Source organism: Brassica oleracea, chromosome C2, assembly GCF_000695525.1.
Source record: "Brassica oleracea var. oleracea cultivar TO1000 chromosome C2, BOL, whole genome shotgun sequence".
NCBI lineage: Eukaryota > Viridiplantae > Streptophyta > Magnoliopsida > Brassicales > Brassicaceae > Brassica > Brassica oleracea.
The window spans coordinates 1,960,272-1,976,008 of record NC_027749.1 but is presented as its reverse complement, the minus strand read 5'-3'; the positions used below and the strand labels follow the sequence as shown (position 1 = coordinate 1,976,008).

The 15,737-nt window shown below is 38.5% G+C and overlaps 5 protein-coding genes and 2 pseudogenes across 6 annotated transcripts; all 7 read left to right on the top strand.

The window, feature by feature from the left end:
• The first annotated feature begins 1,022 nt into the window (after positions 1-1,022).
• Positions 1,023-1,598, top strand: LOC106323155 (beta-D-xylosidase 4-like). Its single transcript, XM_013761314.1, has 2 exons — positions 1,023-1,057; positions 1,259-1,598. Exons 1-2 carry the CDS (start codon positions 1,023-1,025, stop codon positions 1,596-1,598), a joined length of 375 nt encoding a protein of 124 aa, XP_013616768.1.
• A 343-nt stretch (positions 1,599-1,941) lies between these two features.
• On the top strand, positions 1,942-4,201 carry LOC106323154 (annotated as a pseudogene).
• Positions 4,172-7,059, top strand: LOC106326867 (magnesium transporter MRS2-7-like). The gene is made up of 11 exons (XM_013764816.1): positions 4,172-4,247; positions 4,522-4,795; positions 4,886-4,915; positions 5,149-5,254; positions 5,354-5,475; positions 5,563-5,637; positions 5,843-6,073; positions 6,156-6,200; positions 6,284-6,358; positions 6,450-6,569; positions 6,655-7,059. The coding sequence occupies exons 2-11, from the start codon at positions 4,544-4,546 to the stop codon at positions 6,766-6,768; spliced, it is 1,170 nt and encodes a 389-aa protein (XP_013620270.1). The 5' UTR covers positions 4,172-4,247; positions 4,522-4,543; the 3' UTR covers positions 6,769-7,059.
• A 596-nt stretch (positions 7,060-7,655) lies between these two features.
• Positions 7,656-8,832, top strand: LOC106326869 (cytochrome b5 domain-containing protein RLF-like). Of its 2 annotated transcripts, none has more exons than XM_013764819.1 (3): positions 7,656-7,761; positions 8,025-8,063; positions 8,152-8,832. In XM_013764819.1, exons 2-3 carry the CDS (start codon positions 8,025-8,027, stop codon positions 8,758-8,760), a joined length of 648 nt encoding a protein of 215 aa, XP_013620273.1. In that variant the 5' UTR covers positions 7,656-7,761; the 3' UTR covers positions 8,761-8,832. The 2 variants fall into 2 exon arrangements, with proteins under 2 accessions (XP_013620273.1, XP_013620272.1); XM_013764818.1 differs by having other exon boundaries at positions 8,019-8,063.
• Positions 8,833-8,985: 153 nt separating this feature from the next.
• LOC106326866 (probable WRKY transcription factor 19) lies at positions 8,986-11,570 on the top strand. The gene is made up of 2 exons (XM_013764814.1): positions 8,986-9,212; positions 9,941-11,570. The coding sequence occupies exon 2, from the start codon at positions 10,111-10,113 to the stop codon at positions 11,422-11,424; it is 1,314 nt and encodes a 437-aa protein (XP_013620268.1). The 5' UTR covers positions 8,986-9,212; positions 9,941-10,110; the 3' UTR covers positions 11,425-11,570.
• A 287-nt stretch (positions 11,571-11,857) lies between these two features.
• LOC106326868 (malate dehydrogenase 2, glyoxysomal) lies at positions 11,858-14,183 on the top strand. The gene is made up of 8 exons (XM_013764817.1): positions 11,858-12,109; positions 12,232-12,450; positions 12,524-12,838; positions 12,917-13,006; positions 13,289-13,408; positions 13,513-13,602; positions 13,692-13,786; positions 13,889-14,183. Exons 1-8 carry the CDS (start codon positions 12,035-12,037, stop codon positions 13,959-13,961), a joined length of 1,077 nt encoding a protein of 358 aa, XP_013620271.1. The 5' UTR covers positions 11,858-12,034; the 3' UTR covers positions 13,962-14,183.
• Positions 14,184-14,350: 167 nt separating this feature from the next.
• Positions 14,351-15,671, top strand: LOC106323153 (annotated as a pseudogene).
• Positions 15,672-15,737: the final 66 nt, after the last annotated feature.

The window sequence follows — 15,737 nt, the reverse complement described above, 5'->3', positions numbered from 1 at the left end:
TTCAGATATAACGTTGACTTGACTGTGACACCGTCAGTTTCGAAATAATAAAAATAATAGGATAAATAATAAATTTTGAAATTTTCATTTATAAATATTCGAAAATCAATGTATACGTTGGAAATCTAATAAATAAAATAAACATCTATAAATAACAACCTAAAGTCGAAAGTCCCAAAATGTATAAATAAACGGAAATGTCTGAAGCTGCTCGAAAGCCCAATTACACCCAAAGCATCAAACTGATGTAATCACTCATGGTTGTCAGTCTCACCTGAAAGGAGAAGGAATGAGGGGTGAACAATAGGGGAGTTGCCCAACGATGTATGGGATGCTAAACCGCAAACCATTGACTCAATTCATAGCAATACAGCTATGTAGGCCTAGCTCTAGCATGAGACAATCACGGTGCCTATTACACCACATAGAACAATCAATATATGACTAGTGCACTAGACATGCTACAACCAATGCAATGATAGTATATAGATACTCTCTATACCTTGCATTCTCCTAATACGGATAATGGTTATACGTATATAACTTTACAAGCGTCGCTAGTACAGTAGTCCACATTGTACCCCGCAAATCAGACGTCATAAGTACAAACGTCTTTGTACCCCCGCAAATCTCCACAAACATGGCAGCCAATACACACGTCTCTGCACCCCGCAAATCTCCTCAAACATGGCAGCCAGTACAGACGTCTCTGCACCCCGCAAATCTCCACACATGGACTCGTATATATAACATATATAATAGTTCTTAACATCAATCATTTCAATCAACTGTTGAACCCTCTATTATCCTATTTCCAGTTTAACAATCAATAACAATAATAAACAAACAAGACTCTCAAATAGACTCGATTCACAGAGACGGATCACGTTTCGAAACTAGACTTTCCATAACGGTAGTACTATACTAGTTCAGGGTTTAATCGGAGTTGCCCTCACCTTAGCAATGAAGAGAAGTGATATATATTAAATCATGGTGCTCAAATAGACTCCAAATCTGAAACTATGGCGAACAATCGAGTCAAAACGCCGTTTGAACGGTTTAAAACGGGTCAATAGGAGTCTGGTCAAAGATCGACCCGGTCAACCATTGACCAAATTGAAATTGATTCAAACCGACTGGTTTTACCAAACCAAATTCCAATTAATTTTAACCGACCGGTTTAAACTAACCAACCCTAAATCAATTTAAACCCGTTAACGAGTTGACTCACCGGTGAGTCACGGCGGTCCGGCGGCAGCAAATCTTCTGAATCTCAGTCACTGGACGCGGTGGGACCCCACTGCGAGAACTCCGCCGTCGAAGTCCACGTGAAAGTAAGGAACGCCGGAGACAGAGAGGGGAGCCACACGGTGCTTCTGTTCACGAAGCCGCCGTTTGTACACAGATCGCCGGATAAGCAGCTGTTGAGGTTCGAGAAGGTTCGGCTGGGGAAGAGTGAAGAGGCCGTGGTGAGGTTTAAGGTGGATGTGTGTAAAGATCTGAGCGTGGTTGATGAAATGGGGAAGATGAAGATCGCTTTGGGGGAGCATCTTCTCCATGTGGGAAGCTTGAAACACTCCTTGCACGTTAGCATCTGATGTGATAATAAGTGATGACTCTGTTTTTATTGTAATAAAAAGAAGTAAAACTTTTTGCTGTCTCTATTCATCTTCTCACTCACGCCGCCGTCTATTTAGTAACGTTCGACATAAACACTAATCGTGTTGTTGGACGACTTTCGTGGAATCTACTCTTTTGTGTTAGATTCGGTGCTTTTTGGTGGTAGTTATCATCTGTCGCGTTGACATTTTAGGAGTTGAAGAGGAGATGTCGCCTGAGGGAGATTCGGTTCTTTTTGGTGTTAGTATCATTTGTCACGTTGACTTTTTTTTTTTTTTTTTTATCATTTGTGGCGTTGACTTTTTAGGAGCTGAAGAGGAGATGGTGGCTGAAGGAGTTGTCACGGTGAAGAGGCAGACACCACTGTCATCGCGGAGTTGGATATCCATAGACGCGACGGGGAAAAGAACGGTGCTTGACGAAGACAAATACGCGATCATGCAACGCGTTCAGATCCATGCTCGCGATCTCCGGATCCTTGACCCGAACCTTTGCTATCCTTCTACTATTCTAGGTCGAGAGAGAGCCATTGTTGTTAACTTGGAGGTTGGTGGTCTTGCCACCTTTTGTTTTCTCCTCTGTTTTTTACGTTACTATTATTATATGTCATTGGTTCATATCATTTGTTTTTGGGTCCGATGCAGCATATCAAGGCCATTATCACTTCTCAAGAGGTCAGCCAGACACTTCTCGGTTTACTTTTGACTTCTTTCTTGTTGCCTTGTAGCTAATTTGGACACAAACACTACAGTTCAAAACATAGGCGAGATCTTCTAACATACACATCCTTATGTGATAGTTATACTCACCCTTATACTTATAACAGTTTATTTCCTCTTGAAGTAATGATGTGATTGGTTTGGTTATTATTTTCCTTAAAAATGATACAGGTTCTGATTAGGGATTCTTCAGATGTAAATCTTATACCCGTCTTGGAGGAGTTTCAGAGACGCTTGCCTGTTGTTCAAGGAGATGCTGAAGCGGGTGAAGAAGATGGTATTCTTGATCTTTATCAGCCTACATAAGAACCAGTCACTCTTTGTCACATGTGGACTTTTAAATGTATGAGTGTTATAACTATTTAGAATCACCGTTTGAGTTTCGGGCGCTAGAGGTGGCTTTGGAAGCTATTTGCAGCTTACTAGCTGCAAGGACAATGGAACTAGAGACTTCTGCTTATCCTGCTTTGGATGAACTAACCTCGAAGGTAGTTAACTTCTTAGTGGTTATTTATCGCCATCACTTATCTATATTCTAGTTACATCTTACCATGAGCACAACTTTTCATTTTGTAGATAAGTAGCCGTAACTTGGAAAGGGTTCGAAAACTGAAGAGTGCCATGACAAGATTGACAGCTCGGGTCCAAAAGGTGAGTAGGCAAATGTTTATGGTTTAAGCCTCATGACAATTAACTGCGTCTTAAAGTGAGTCACACACTCATCTTATTCTGCTTCATACACTTTTGAGTCTAAGTTATATTTGAAATTATTATACTAGTGAAGAATTAAAGCTCCAGCATCACTTGTTTGTAGGTAAGGGATGAGCTCGAACAATTGTTGGATGATGACGATGATATGGCTGATATCTATCTTTCAAGGAAGCTTGCTGATGTATCTTCATCAATTAATGTTTCTAATGAACCCCTTTGGTATCCTACGTCACCAACAATAGGTTCCAAGTTTTCCAGAGCAAGTAGAATGAGTTGGGATGATGAAATTGATGTTGAAGAACTTGAAATGTTGCTCGAGGTTTGTTTGTTGCATGGATGGTGTCTACATGTCTGCTTTCAGCTACATATCGAATTTAAACAAGCATTAATTTGATATTTGTTTTAACAGGCTTACTTCATGCAAATAGACAACACTTTGAACAAATTAACCGCGGTATTATATGAAATGTTTGCTTCTGTTCTTGCTCATATTTGTGAATCTCTGTGATATTTCTAACTAGAAAGTATAACTGAACATGATGCAGCTACATGAGTATATTGATGACACAGAGGATTACATTAACATCCAGGTAACAAAACGAAAACCTATTTACCTAAGGATGTTATTGAAATGTAATTTTTTCTCACTGGCATGTAAACTATAATCATTGGGTTTTTTTTTTTTTATTGCAGCTAGACAATCATCGAAATCAACTCATCCAGGTGAGTGAAAAATAGATGAATTGATAATTGAGGCTCTTCATGTGTCTAAACCGTCCTCATAATAATATATGCAGTTAGAGCTTATGTTAAGCTCTGGAACTATATGTGTATCAATGTACTCTATGATCGCGGGAATATTTGGCATGAGGATTCCCAACACATGGAACGAAGATCACGGATACGTTTTCAAATGGGTACTGAACACATTTTCTGAAATAACCGCGCAGAGACTTCATATTTCATATGTTTTTTTTTAACATAAAAATTTCATATGTTTGTTTTTATTCTCTTGGCAGGTGGTTAGCCTCACAGGGACGTTTTGCGTAGTTTTGTTTGTGATTATACTGTCGTACGCTCGGTTTAAAGGGCTTGTCGGATTTTGATGGTCTGAGGGAAGAACATCATACTGTCGTACGCTCGGGTTTTGATGGTTTTGGGGAACACATCTTTTCGTTTCCATGTCGGAAGCTTGAAGTAATCCTTGAACTTGGGATCTGATATGAATGACTGACTCTGTTTTTATATTGTTAAAGATTTTTAGAGTTTTTTTTTTTAAATGAAAATATCTTGTAATAAAAACAAGTAAACTTCGGCTGTCTTTTCATCTTCTCACTCACGCCGCCGTTAGTATAACGCTCGAAACACTAAACGTTCGTCTAGTTGGACGACTTTGGAGAAATCTACTGTTACTAGATTCGCTACTTTTTTTTTTTACGTTGGTTTATCATTCGTTGCGTTGACTTTTTAGGAGTTGAGGATTTGAATCAGAGATGTCGCCTGACGGAGAGTCGGCTACGGTGGATCCGTCGACAGTTGTCACGGTGAAGAGGAAGACAACTAAGCCATCTCGGAGTTGGACATCCATAGACACCACGGGGAAAAGAACGGTGCTTGACGAAGACAAATACGCGATTATGCACCGTGTTCAGATCCACGCTCGTGATCTCCGGATCCTTGACCCGAACCTTTCTTACCCGTCTGCTATACTTGGTCGAGAGAGGGCCATTGTTCTTAACTTAGAGGTTTGTCTTGCCACTTCTTTGTTTTCTCCTCTGCCTTTTTAGTTTGTTTTTATGGTTCATATGTTTGTTTCTGGGTCCGGAATGGTGTAGCATATCAAGGCCATTATCACTGCTCAAGAGGTTAGTCACTCTCAGTTTACTTTTTTTTCTTTAACTTTTTTCTTACTGCCTTGTGTCTAAATTTGAACACAAACACTAGTTGTGAACTTTTTAAACAAAGTAGTTACTTTAGTGTTTGGGTGATCTTCTAACATACGTATCCTTATGGGGATCCTTATGTGATAGTTGTATCAGTTTCTCTCCTGTTTATGTGATAATGAGTTTGGTTTGTTTTTTTATTATAAATGATATAGGTTCTGGTTCGGGATTCTTCAGATGAAAATCTTGTTCCTGTCTTGGAGGAGTTTCAGAGACGCTTGCCCGTTGTTCAAGGAGATGCTGAAGCGGGTGAAGAAGATGGTAGTCTTGATCTTCTTTTTTTGATGCCTAGTGCCTACATAAAAACCACTCACTCTTTGTCACATGTGGAACTAATGTATGATTGTTATTACTATTTAGAATCACCGTTTGAATTTCGGGCGCTAGAGGTAGTTTTGGAAGCTATTTGCAGCGTACTAGCTGCAAGGACAACAGAACTAGAGACTTCTGCTTATCCTGCTTTGGATGAACTAACCTCGAAGGTAGTAACTTTTTAGTGGTTATTTATTGCCATCAGTTATCTATTTCCTAACTACATCTGACCATGAGCACAATTTTTCATTTTGTAGATAAGTAGCCGTAACTTGGAAAGGGTTCGTAAACTGAAAAGTGCCATGACACGATTAACAGCTCGAGTCCAAAAGGTATCACTAGGAAACAGAGTCTATGTTTATGATTTAAGCCTCATGAGAATTAACATTTTTTTAAAGTGAGTCATACACTCATCTTGTGTTGCTTCATATGTTTACTTTTAAGTCTCTAAGTTAATTTATTTTTTTTTTTTTTTTACAATGAGTATTTATATGTAGACTAGAGAAGAATTAAAGCTCCCTCATCACTTGTTTGTAGGTAAGGGATGAGCTGGAACAATTGTTGGATGATGACGATGATATGGCAGATATATATCTTACAAGAAAGCTTGCTGGTGTATCTTCATCGGTTAGTGTTTCTGATGAACCCCTTTGGTATCCTACGTCACCAACAATAGGTTCCAAGATTTCAAGAGCAAGTAGAATGAGTTTAGTCTCGGTTCGTGGGGACGATGAAAACGACGTTGAAGAACTTGAAATGTTGCTCGAGGTTTGTTTGTTGCATGAACGGTGTCTACATATCTGCTTTCATCTACATAAAACAAGCATTAGTTTGATATTTGTTTTAACAGGCTTACTTCATGCAAATCGACAGCACTTTGAACAAATTAACCGCGGTACTGTATCATCTTGTTTTCTTATGTTTTTGCCTCATAGTTGTGAATCTTTGACTCATAAAGTATAATTGAACATGGTGCAGCTACGCGAGTATATTGATGACACGGAGGATTACATTAACATCCAGCTAGACAATCATCGAAATCAACTCATTCAGGTGAGTGAATACATATCAATTGATAATTGTTGTTTTATAGATTGAGTCTCTTTATGTGTCTAAATGAACTGTAACCATATAATATCTGCAGTTAGAGCTTATGCTAAGCTCTGGAACTGTTTGCATATCAATGTACTCTATGATCGCGGGAATATTTGGCATGAACATTCCATACACATGGAACGACGAACATGGATACGTTTTCAAATGGGTACGGAACACATTTTCAGAAAGAATCGCGCAAGCGCAAAGATTCTATTTCTTACGTTTATTTTTTCTCTATGATCAATTGGCAGGTGGTTAGCCTGACAGGGACATTTTGCGCAGCCTTGTTTGTGATTGTACTGTCGTACGCTCGGTACAAAGGGCTTGTGGGATCTTGGTGGTCCAAGGAAAATAAACAGGATTGATCGTAAGATTTTGATTGTAAATGCATGCTGTGTAACTGTTCACTCTTTGAAATATACGATGAACGATTAGGCGGATGCATGGTTTCATTACACACTCTTACATACGTTACATTTGATGAATAGTGTTATGTACAGGTTGACATTTTCGATATAGGTATTGAATAGGCAATTTTAGGTATCAACATACACTTCATCAAGTCACTGATCCACAAGACATGAGCAAGATGCTTTCTGATGAAGCTGGAGCATTTTCCGACAACAAATCCTTAGCGCTATAAAGCTTTGATTGGACACTCAGCAATCTTTATTATTATTTTTTATAGCAGTTTCATATAATATAAAACTTTAACTGTCAAATTTATAGTTTAAAAATATTTAATTTAATTATTAATAATTTATTTTTGGTTATTTTACAAAAATTTACAAAAATATGATATATTTGGATTAAATTTTAGTGGAGTCTAGGTATTTTAGGTTTTTTTTCTTCTAAATAACCGGACTCTTAGATTGACCAGAATCTACTATGGACTCGAAAATTAAATGTATTTTATTGTTTATTTTAGTTAAGATCCGAATCGATCTGAATTTGAAAGGATTTGGTTAAACTCAAACCAAAAAAATTTCAATATCTAGTTAGATCCAAAAATATCGAACTTGAATGACCCCAAAGAAACCGATCCGAACCCGACCCAAAGATCGGAATCCCCCGCTTAGCCAAGTTATTGAATCAAGTCAAAACGCACAAGGTGATTGTAACTACTGTTATTTCTAAACCGAATTAATGGAACCAGAACAAACCAATTTTAATTAGCTTTATCTGATCCTAAACCGAATCGAACCGAGTCAAATTTAGCCCAGCCTCCAGGGAGGAAGAAGAGAACATGACTCGTCCGTCCATTTTCATCATCAATTGCCAATAGAACTCTCCCTCTCTATATTCGATCCTCTGTTTCACGATCCCGAAACGACCTCCACTCTCTCGGATCACACCAGGTATTTCAATTTTCTTTTAGATTATGATTATTCACCATACATCCGATTACCTTTTTCTTCATTTTTGTTTGTGTGTGAGAATCTCTAAAGTCGGCACCTTTAGACTCTGTTTTGTCTCTGTCTTTCGTATATGAAACTCTTTGTTATGTGAAAATGGATTAGTCCTTGTTTAGATCCTTAGAAAGCCCTTGAGGTTTTTATATTATTAACTCTTCTGAAAATTATAGCTCAAAGCTCTGTTTTTTTTTTTTTCTAAGCTCAAGATGGATGCTACTAAGGATGATGACTTCACATTCTCAAGGGTGAGTTTGAATTCGTTTCCGAGGTTATAAAACATGAAAAAGTTTCAGACTTTATGATGATTGATTATAGTTTGTCCTGTTTTAAAAGGCTGTGCCATCAGAGAGCGAAGCATCTCTAGAGGCAAAAGATCTCGCATCACGTGTGGACTCTCTCACCCTTAAAGATTCATTACATCCTCAACGCAGCAACAAGCCTCTGTCTCAAGTCCCTCCCAAGGAAAAAACAGTTGGTTCTTTGTCCTTCACCGTGACAGACTCATCCTCATCCTCTTCATCAAAACCCTCCAACGAATCATCATCATCCGACATTCTCAAATCTAGAAAGCCTATAACTCGCACCAAAGTCCCGTTCGAAAAGGGTTACAGCCAAATGGACTGGCTCAAACTCACAAGAACGCATCCCGACCTCGCAGGCCTTAAGGGGGAGTCGAACAGGAGGCTTATATCGATGGATGAAGTGAAGAGGCACAACAAGACGGGAGACTCGATGTGGACTGTGTTGAAAGGACGTGTGTACAACATAACGCCTTATATGAATTTTCATCCGGGAGGTGTTGATATGTTGATGAAAGCTGTTGGGAGAGATGGGACGTTGTTGTTCAACAAGTACCATGCTTGGGTGAGTTATGATATCTTGCTTGAGAAATGCCTTGTTGGAGTTTTGGATGATGCCAAAGTGAAGAAGCAAGAAGGGTGATGGATTATATCATATATACTCGGTGTTATAGAATTATTCTCAAGTTAAATAAGAATAAGACATTTTTTTTGAGTGTTTGATTCTTAAAATGAAAACGCTGATCACGATTATGTACTGTGCTTTAGACTTTTGCGCAAACTCTGATTCCCATACTTTGTTTTCTACACAAGAAGAAGGGGCAAATCAGACTTTTCCTAAAGAAATTCTTGTCTCGCCAATCAGAGCCCTTCTTTCTGACAGGGACCAGGGGTAGTTAAGGTATTCAAGAAAAAACCATGACTGGTCTCGGCGACAGTATTATGATATTCTTACACTTTTAACATTTTTGTTGCCAATAATCTAGTTTCTTGTTTATTCGACACCTATTTGGCTGTTTCTTGAATTTAATTGGCTCTTCTTCTAGTTTTCTCCTTTGAGTCTTATATCTGGAGGCCAAGTTTCAGATCCACCAGGTATTCAATTCTCTTCTTCTTCATTCTTTCTGATTCATTTTGTTTTAATGTGATTTCAAATAGTTAATGCATTTGCTTGGTCAGAGTTCATGAATCAGAACGTGTGGATGTATTGTATCTCAGAAACTTGCTGATACTAGTATGAGTTGTATTACTATTGTTTTTCTCCTTGCTTCCTATAATCAAAATCTTCCAAGTCAAACCTCTGAAAACGAAATTTTTCCTCAGATATTTTGGATCTTGTTTTGTGTTGGATCTTCAATCATGTTTCTAATCAAGTATTTTATTAGGAAAAAGAGGAGTTGACTTTGGAGTTTCTGATGCATCTTCTCATGTGATTTTCACTTTTTCTTTCTTTTTATTTTCTGAAGTTTTGGGGAACACTACAGAGGATGTGAGGACATGATATGATTTACACATCAAGTACCATTGTCCAAATCTATTTCTTTATGTGAACTATGTACAAATTTTTACATCTCATCTTACTTAAGTAAGGCTCCACAAGTCATTTGGACCTTGTCTTATGTAACTTTCAATCTTGTGCACCTCACTTCAAATGCTTTCTTGCTTCTATGAACTTATATGCCCTCGTTTAAGCTCTGTTTGTGTCGTATCCTTATGCCACATTTGGATTTTCACCTGTTATTGCATTCAGTTACACAAATGTTCTTTGCTCTTTATGCATCTCGTTAACCGTCTTGTTTGATGCTTTCTGGATTTTGGTTCAGGTCATTGCCTTTCAGCTGAAGATGGACAGGGCAGACACATCTGGCTTTGTGAGTGGTGGAAGTTCATTATCTCTCAAGTCTTTCCACTATATGCTTATATCTACAAGTGTCATGCACTAAGTGGTAGCTTCTTAGGAGTTGTATATCTACTACACCCTTTTCATCTTCATATGAATCCGAATCACGGTGGAGATCCTCTCTCTAATGCCACCGGCATCAATTATATGGGAGACTCTCAAAGCCATTTTTGTTCTGATGTTTCTAACTGCACTGATGATAGCTGCCGCTTAGTCCTTGGACTAGGTCCAACATCAGCTCCATACTGTTTCACCAACAAAAGTTATGGCTCTAGATCCACTCAAGAACTCCCATCATCACAAGGTGGTTCAGCTCTTCAACTTGGTCTTCCAGACACTCTAAGTGGACTTGATTCCTCATCGTCTACATATACTAGCAGACAATGTGTGGATGAAGGTTCTACTTCCGCAAAGAGATCATCAGGTGGCTACATGCCACCACTCCTGTTACATCCAAAGACGAATAACGTTAGACGTTGCGGGTTCATCAAGGGGTGTGACAAAGCAGCGCGGGGAAAATCAGGTCTCTGCATAAAACACGGTGGTGGCAAGAGATGTGTTATAGAAAGCTGTGCGCGAAGTGCTGAAGGACAAGCTGGTCTTTGTATATCTCACGGTGGTGGGAGACGCTGTCAGTTTTCTTCAGGGTGTGATAAAGGAGCTCAAGGGAGTACTAACTACTGCAAAGCACATGGAGGTGGGAAACGCTGTATATTCTCAGGGTGTGGTAAAGGAGCAGAAGGGAGTACTCCTCTGTGTAAGGCGCACGGTGGTGGGAAGCGTTGTATGGCTGATGGAGGTGGGGTTTGCTCTAAGAGTGTGCATGGTGGGACTAACTTCTGCGTTGCTCATGGTGGTGGGAAGAGATGTGTTGTGTCAGGGTGTACTAAGAGTGCTCGTGGTCGCACTGATTGTTGTGTTAAGCACGGTGGTGGAAAGCGGTGTGTGGTTGGTGAGTGTGGGAAGAGTGCTCAAGGGAGTGGTGAGTTGTGCAAAGCTCATGGCGGTGGGAAGAGGTGTTCTTGGGGAGGTGGGGGATGTGAGAAGTTTGCTAGAGGGAAGAGTGGTTTGTGTGCTAAGCATAATAGTGTTAAGGAGAAAGGAGGAGATGGTGGAAGCAAGAGTGGTTTGATTGGACCGGGGTTGTTCAGTGGCCTTGTTATTGGTTCTAGTTCTGATCATTCTCAGTCTGAAGTTAGCGCTATACAGTTGGAGAAAAGGCAGAAGATGATGATGATACCGATGCAGGTTCTTGTGCCTTCATCAATGAGATCTATGAGTGATTCACATGAAGGAGAAACAAACGTGTTTGACTTTATGATTCCGGAGGAGAGAGTTCATGGTGGTGGGATGATGATGTCTTTACTTGGTGGCAGCATGAAACAACCTTCCACTGATGGAATCTGAGAGCATTCTCTTTGTTAAGTGTTACCTGCTCAGAACAAACTTTTGTAAAGCTGTAAATGTGTGTGTTTGTAACTGGTTATGTTTGGGCCTTTGGTGGGCTTCTTTATAACTTACCAATACAATTGTTCAACACAAATCTACTGTTTATCAACACAAATCTACTGTTTATAGCTTCATTTGAAATTTACTAACTTCTGTGAAGTTTTTTTTTTTTGAACAACTTCTGTAAAGCTGTAAATGTGTTCAAGTGTTTATTGTGTTTTGTGTTTGTAACTGGTTGTGTTGCTCTTTTGTTTGTCAACTAAACCCAGCTTAATCTGGGCCTTTAGTGGGCTTCTTTATAACCACCAATACAATTATTCAACCCAAATCTACTATTTATAGCTTCATTTGAAATTTATTTTATGAATATTTTGAGAGCCACAACAACTCTCAAGAGAGGAGAGCAACATAAAGAAGATAAAGTGATAAGGAATGACTCCAACAAATAAAAGACAAATACTTATGTCATAATCTTTCAATATAGTCCCCATATTTTAAAGTTATCTTACTTCTCTGACATACAAATCAAAACTCTTTACCAACGAGAGCAAACAAAGAGAAGACAAGAATGGAGTTTCGTGGAGATGCCAACAAGAGGATTGCTATGATATCAGCTCATCTTCAACCTTCTTTCACTCCTCAGGTTTTTTCCTTTACCTTTACTTCTAAGTCAAGGTATCTTATTTGATTCTTCAATGCTTTGTATATTAGCATTAAGCTTCATCAAGGTTCTTTTGTCTTCTTCCTGGTCTGAATAATCATTAGATGGAGGCCAAGAACTCTGTCATGGGACTAGAAAGCTGCAGAGCGAAAGGAGGGAACCCAGGATTCAAAGTAGCCATTCTTGGAGCTGCAGGTGGAATAGGACAATCACTATCCTTGTTAATGAAGATGAACCCTCTCGTCTCTTTACTTCATCTCTACGATGTCGTCAATGCTCCTGGAGTCACTGCTGATGTTAGCCATATGGACACTGGAGCCGTTGTACGTACCTCTCATCTTGACTTCTTCTTGCTAATGTCTTGAGTAATAACTAATTCTTGATTTTTTTTTTTAGGTTAGAGGATTCTTGGGAGCCAAGCAACTTGAGGACGCCCTAACTGGTATGGATCTTGTGATCATACCAGCTGGTGTGCCGAGGAAACCAGGGATGACACGTGATGATCTCTTTAAAATCAACGCTGGGATTGTTAAGACACTATGTGAAGGAGTAGCCAAATGCTGTCCTAATGCTATTGTCAACTTGATTAGTAATCCTGTGAACTCTACTGTTGCTATTGCTGCTGAAGTTTTCAAGAAAGCTGGAACTTATGATCCTAAGAAGCTTCTTGGTGTTACTACACTCGATGTTGCTCGTGCCAACACATTTGTGGTAATGATGTCTTCATGATTCCTCACTCAAATCTTTGTTTTGTTGACTTTTATCAAGATTTGATCCAATCTTGTGCAGGCTGAAGTTCTTGGCCTTGATCCAAGAGAAGTTGATGTACCAGTGGTTGGAGGACATGCCGGAGTCACAATCTTGCCACTATTGTCACAGGTAGCATATCAATAGAACACACATGTGTTAAAGAATGAATGAAAAGTCCCATATCGATAGTTGAAAAATTAATCTACTAATGTATACATGATTATTGTCAATTCATATACTTTCAATTGGTTTTAAGTTGAAAATAAATGATAAATCCATTTAACACAAAAAAATGACAAATCCGAATTAAACATGATATCAAAGCCATTCAATGTTGTAGTCATTTTCATTACACCATCTTCTCTACTAATTGATGTTTTTTCATAATTTTTAATTTTTATTTTGCTTCAGGTTAAACCTCCTAGCAGCTTCACACCATCAGAGATTGAGTACCTTACAAACAGGATTCAAAACGGTGGAACTGAAGTTGTGGAGGCAAAAGCTGGAGCTGGATCTGCAACACTTTCAATGGTACAAAGCAAAACCAACTTACTTTTTTAAAACATCATCATAAACTTGGTTCTTCTTTTGAACTATGTCATGAATATATGTGGGATGTACTATTGCTACTATAGGCATATGCTGCAGCCAAGTTCGCAGATGCTTGCCTTCGCGGGTTAAGAGGAGATGCGAATGTCATTGAATGCTCTTTTGTTGCTTCACAGGTGTAAAACGCTATTCAGTTATCCATCTCTCTCTATTCTTTCATTCTCTTAGCGATTTTGATATGTAATGGCTTTGTTTGCAAGCAAAGGTGACAGAGTTAGCTTTCTTTGCAACCAAAGTGCGTCTTGGACGTACAGGAGCAGAGGAAGTGTTTCAGCTTGGGCCCTTGAACGAATACGAAAGGTCTCAAACATTCTCTCTTCAAATAATAACTTGTCTCATAAAAGAAAGCAAAGAGAGATATTAAAATCTTGACTTCTTGAATTCTTTTTTGACAATGTACAGGGTTGGTCTGGAGAAAGCAAAAGAAGAACTAGCTGGAAGCATTCAGAAAGGTGTCGACTTCATCAGGAAATGAAATCAAGAATAATCACAGAGAAAAAATAAGATCTTCTTCGTTCCTAAAATCATAATGATCATGTACTACTACTACTACTACTACTCATCATGCCTATGTCCTGCTTTCTTCTTCTTCTTCAACTTCGTAAAAATTCCTTTTATCAGTCTGTACAACACTGTGTGGGGTCTTAAACGTACTACTTCTCCAAGGGTTTTGATGAAGTGAAGTTTCGACATTACATATGTCAAGAGCTTCTCAAAATGAACCAACGTAGGATTGGACACAAAGCAACATCATTTGACTTTCATCATCAATAAAAAAACATTATATATAGGAAGCAATGTGTATACAATTTCTAAATCAAAATGTAAATAAAACAACATGCCCTGTGAAGAAACCTCGCTGTAATGACAAGTGTGAAGGTGAAAAAAAAAAAGATTGGCTTCGTCCAGGTTCGAACTGGAGACCTGTGATCTTATGCAAATGAAAGATTGTTTCTTTAGATCTTATACACTGTGAATTTACGTTTGAAGATGCTTTTGATTGGTTACTCTGTTCTGTGTTTGTGTCTCTGTGTTAAAGTTCAAAGCTTTGTTTTCTCTCTCTGAGCTCTGAGGATCTTTCCAAATAGTAAAATTAGACCAAATGCAATCAATGTTCTTTGTGGTTTAGGTTCGGTTATGCAAATGAAAGATTGTTTCTTTAGTGAATTTTCGTTTGAAGATGCTTTTGATTAGTTACTCTGTTTTGTGTTTTTTTTTTTTTTGTTAAAAGGTTGAATATGCTTGTTGTGTATAGGTTTCTCCATGGCATGATATACCGTTGACTTTAGGAGATGGAGTTTTCAACTTTATAGTTGAGATCCCTAAAGAGTCTAAAGCCAAAATGGAGGTTGCTACTGATGAAGCTTCCACTCCTATTAAGCAAGACACTAAAAAAAGGAAAGCTCAGATACTATCCGTACAACATAAACTGGAACTATGGGTTGCTTCCACAGACATGGGAAGATCCATCACAGGCAAACGCTGAAGTTGAAGGAGCCTTTGGGGATAATGATCCAGGTGAATGAATCTTTGATACTCTTTTTTTTTTTTTTTTTTTTTATCTACTTGAATTTGTACTAAGCTCATTGTTCTTGGTTTTGGATTTGTAGTTGATGTTGTTGAGATTGGTGAAGCTCAAAGGAAGATAGGGGAGATTTTAAAAGTCAAGTCTTTGGCTGCATTAGCTATGATTGATGAAGGAGAGCTAGACTGGAAGATTGTTGCTATCTCATTGGATGACCCAAAAGCTCATCTTGTCAATGATGTTGATGATGTTGAGAAGCATTTCCCGGTACGAGCTAAACCGGACTTGATCTATAGGCCTTATATGGATTTTGTGTTACTGACCTTTATATGTGGTGATATCAGGGTACATTACACAGCCATTAGAGACTGGTTTAGAGACTACAAGATCCCAGATGGGAAGCCTGCTAACAGATTCGGTCTTGGAGACAAACCAGTTATACAAATTTCTCTCGTGGTGCTGCTTCATGTTTGGTACTGAAGAGTGTTTTTTTTTTTTTAATTTCTGACAGGATTATGCTTTGAAGATAATCCATGAAACAAATGAATCATGGGCTAAGCTTGTGAAGAGATCAGTTGATGCTGGAGACCTTTCACTTTTCTGAACAGTTTTAACAAAACCATATCTTGCAGTGTCCAATTATGAGCTCAGAATAATTATCAGACTCAAATTTTCTATTTTTTTAGTCTTTTTGAACACAATATAAAAGGGCATTGTTATTATTAA

What these genes read in the sequence shown, in the direction of transcription:
- LOC106323155 (XM_013761314.1), top strand. Translation starts at nt 1,023, where the DNA reads ATGGCGAACAATCGAGTCAAAACGCCGTTTGAACG. An exon ending in GTCAAAACGCCGTTTGAACG is followed by an intron (nt 1,058 to 1,258) that starts GTTTAAAACGGG and finishes GTCCGGCGGCAG; the next exon opens with CAAATCTTCTGAATCTCAGT.
- LOC106326867 (XM_013764816.1), top strand. Translation starts at nt 4,544, where the DNA reads ATGTCGCCTGACGGAGAGTCGGCTACGGTGGATCCGTCGACAGTTGTC. An exon ending in CCATTGTTCTTAACTTAGAG is followed by an intron (nt 4,796 to 4,885) that starts GTTTGTCTTGCC and finishes GGAATGGTGTAG; the next exon opens with CATATCAAGGCCATTATCAC. An exon ending in TAACAGCTCGAGTCCAAAAG is followed by an intron (nt 5,638 to 5,842) that starts GTATCACTAGGA and finishes ACTTGTTTGTAG; the next exon opens with GTAAGGGATGAGCTGGAACA.
- LOC106326869 (XM_013764819.1), top strand. Translation starts at nt 8,025, where the DNA reads ATGGATGCTACTAAGGATGATGACTTCACATTCTCAAGG. An exon ending in ATGACTTCACATTCTCAAGG is followed by an intron (nt 8,064 to 8,151) that starts GTGAGTTTGAAT and finishes CTGTTTTAAAAG; the next exon opens with GCTGTGCCATCAGAGAGCGA.
- LOC106326866 (XM_013764814.1), top strand. Translation starts at nt 10,111, where the DNA reads ATGAATCCGAATCACGGTGGAGATCCTCTCTCTAATGCCACCGGCATC.
- LOC106326868 (XM_013764817.1), top strand. Translation starts at nt 12,035, where the DNA reads ATGGAGTTTCGTGGAGATGCCAACAAGAGGATTGCTATGATATCAGCT. An exon ending in TCTTGCCACTATTGTCACAG is followed by an intron (nt 13,007 to 13,288) that starts GTAGCATATCAA and finishes ATTTTGCTTCAG; the next exon opens with GTTAAACCTCCTAGCAGCTT. An exon ending in GATCTGCAACACTTTCAATG is followed by an intron (nt 13,409 to 13,512) that starts GTACAAAGCAAA and finishes TTGCTACTATAG; the next exon opens with GCATATGCTGCAGCCAAGTT.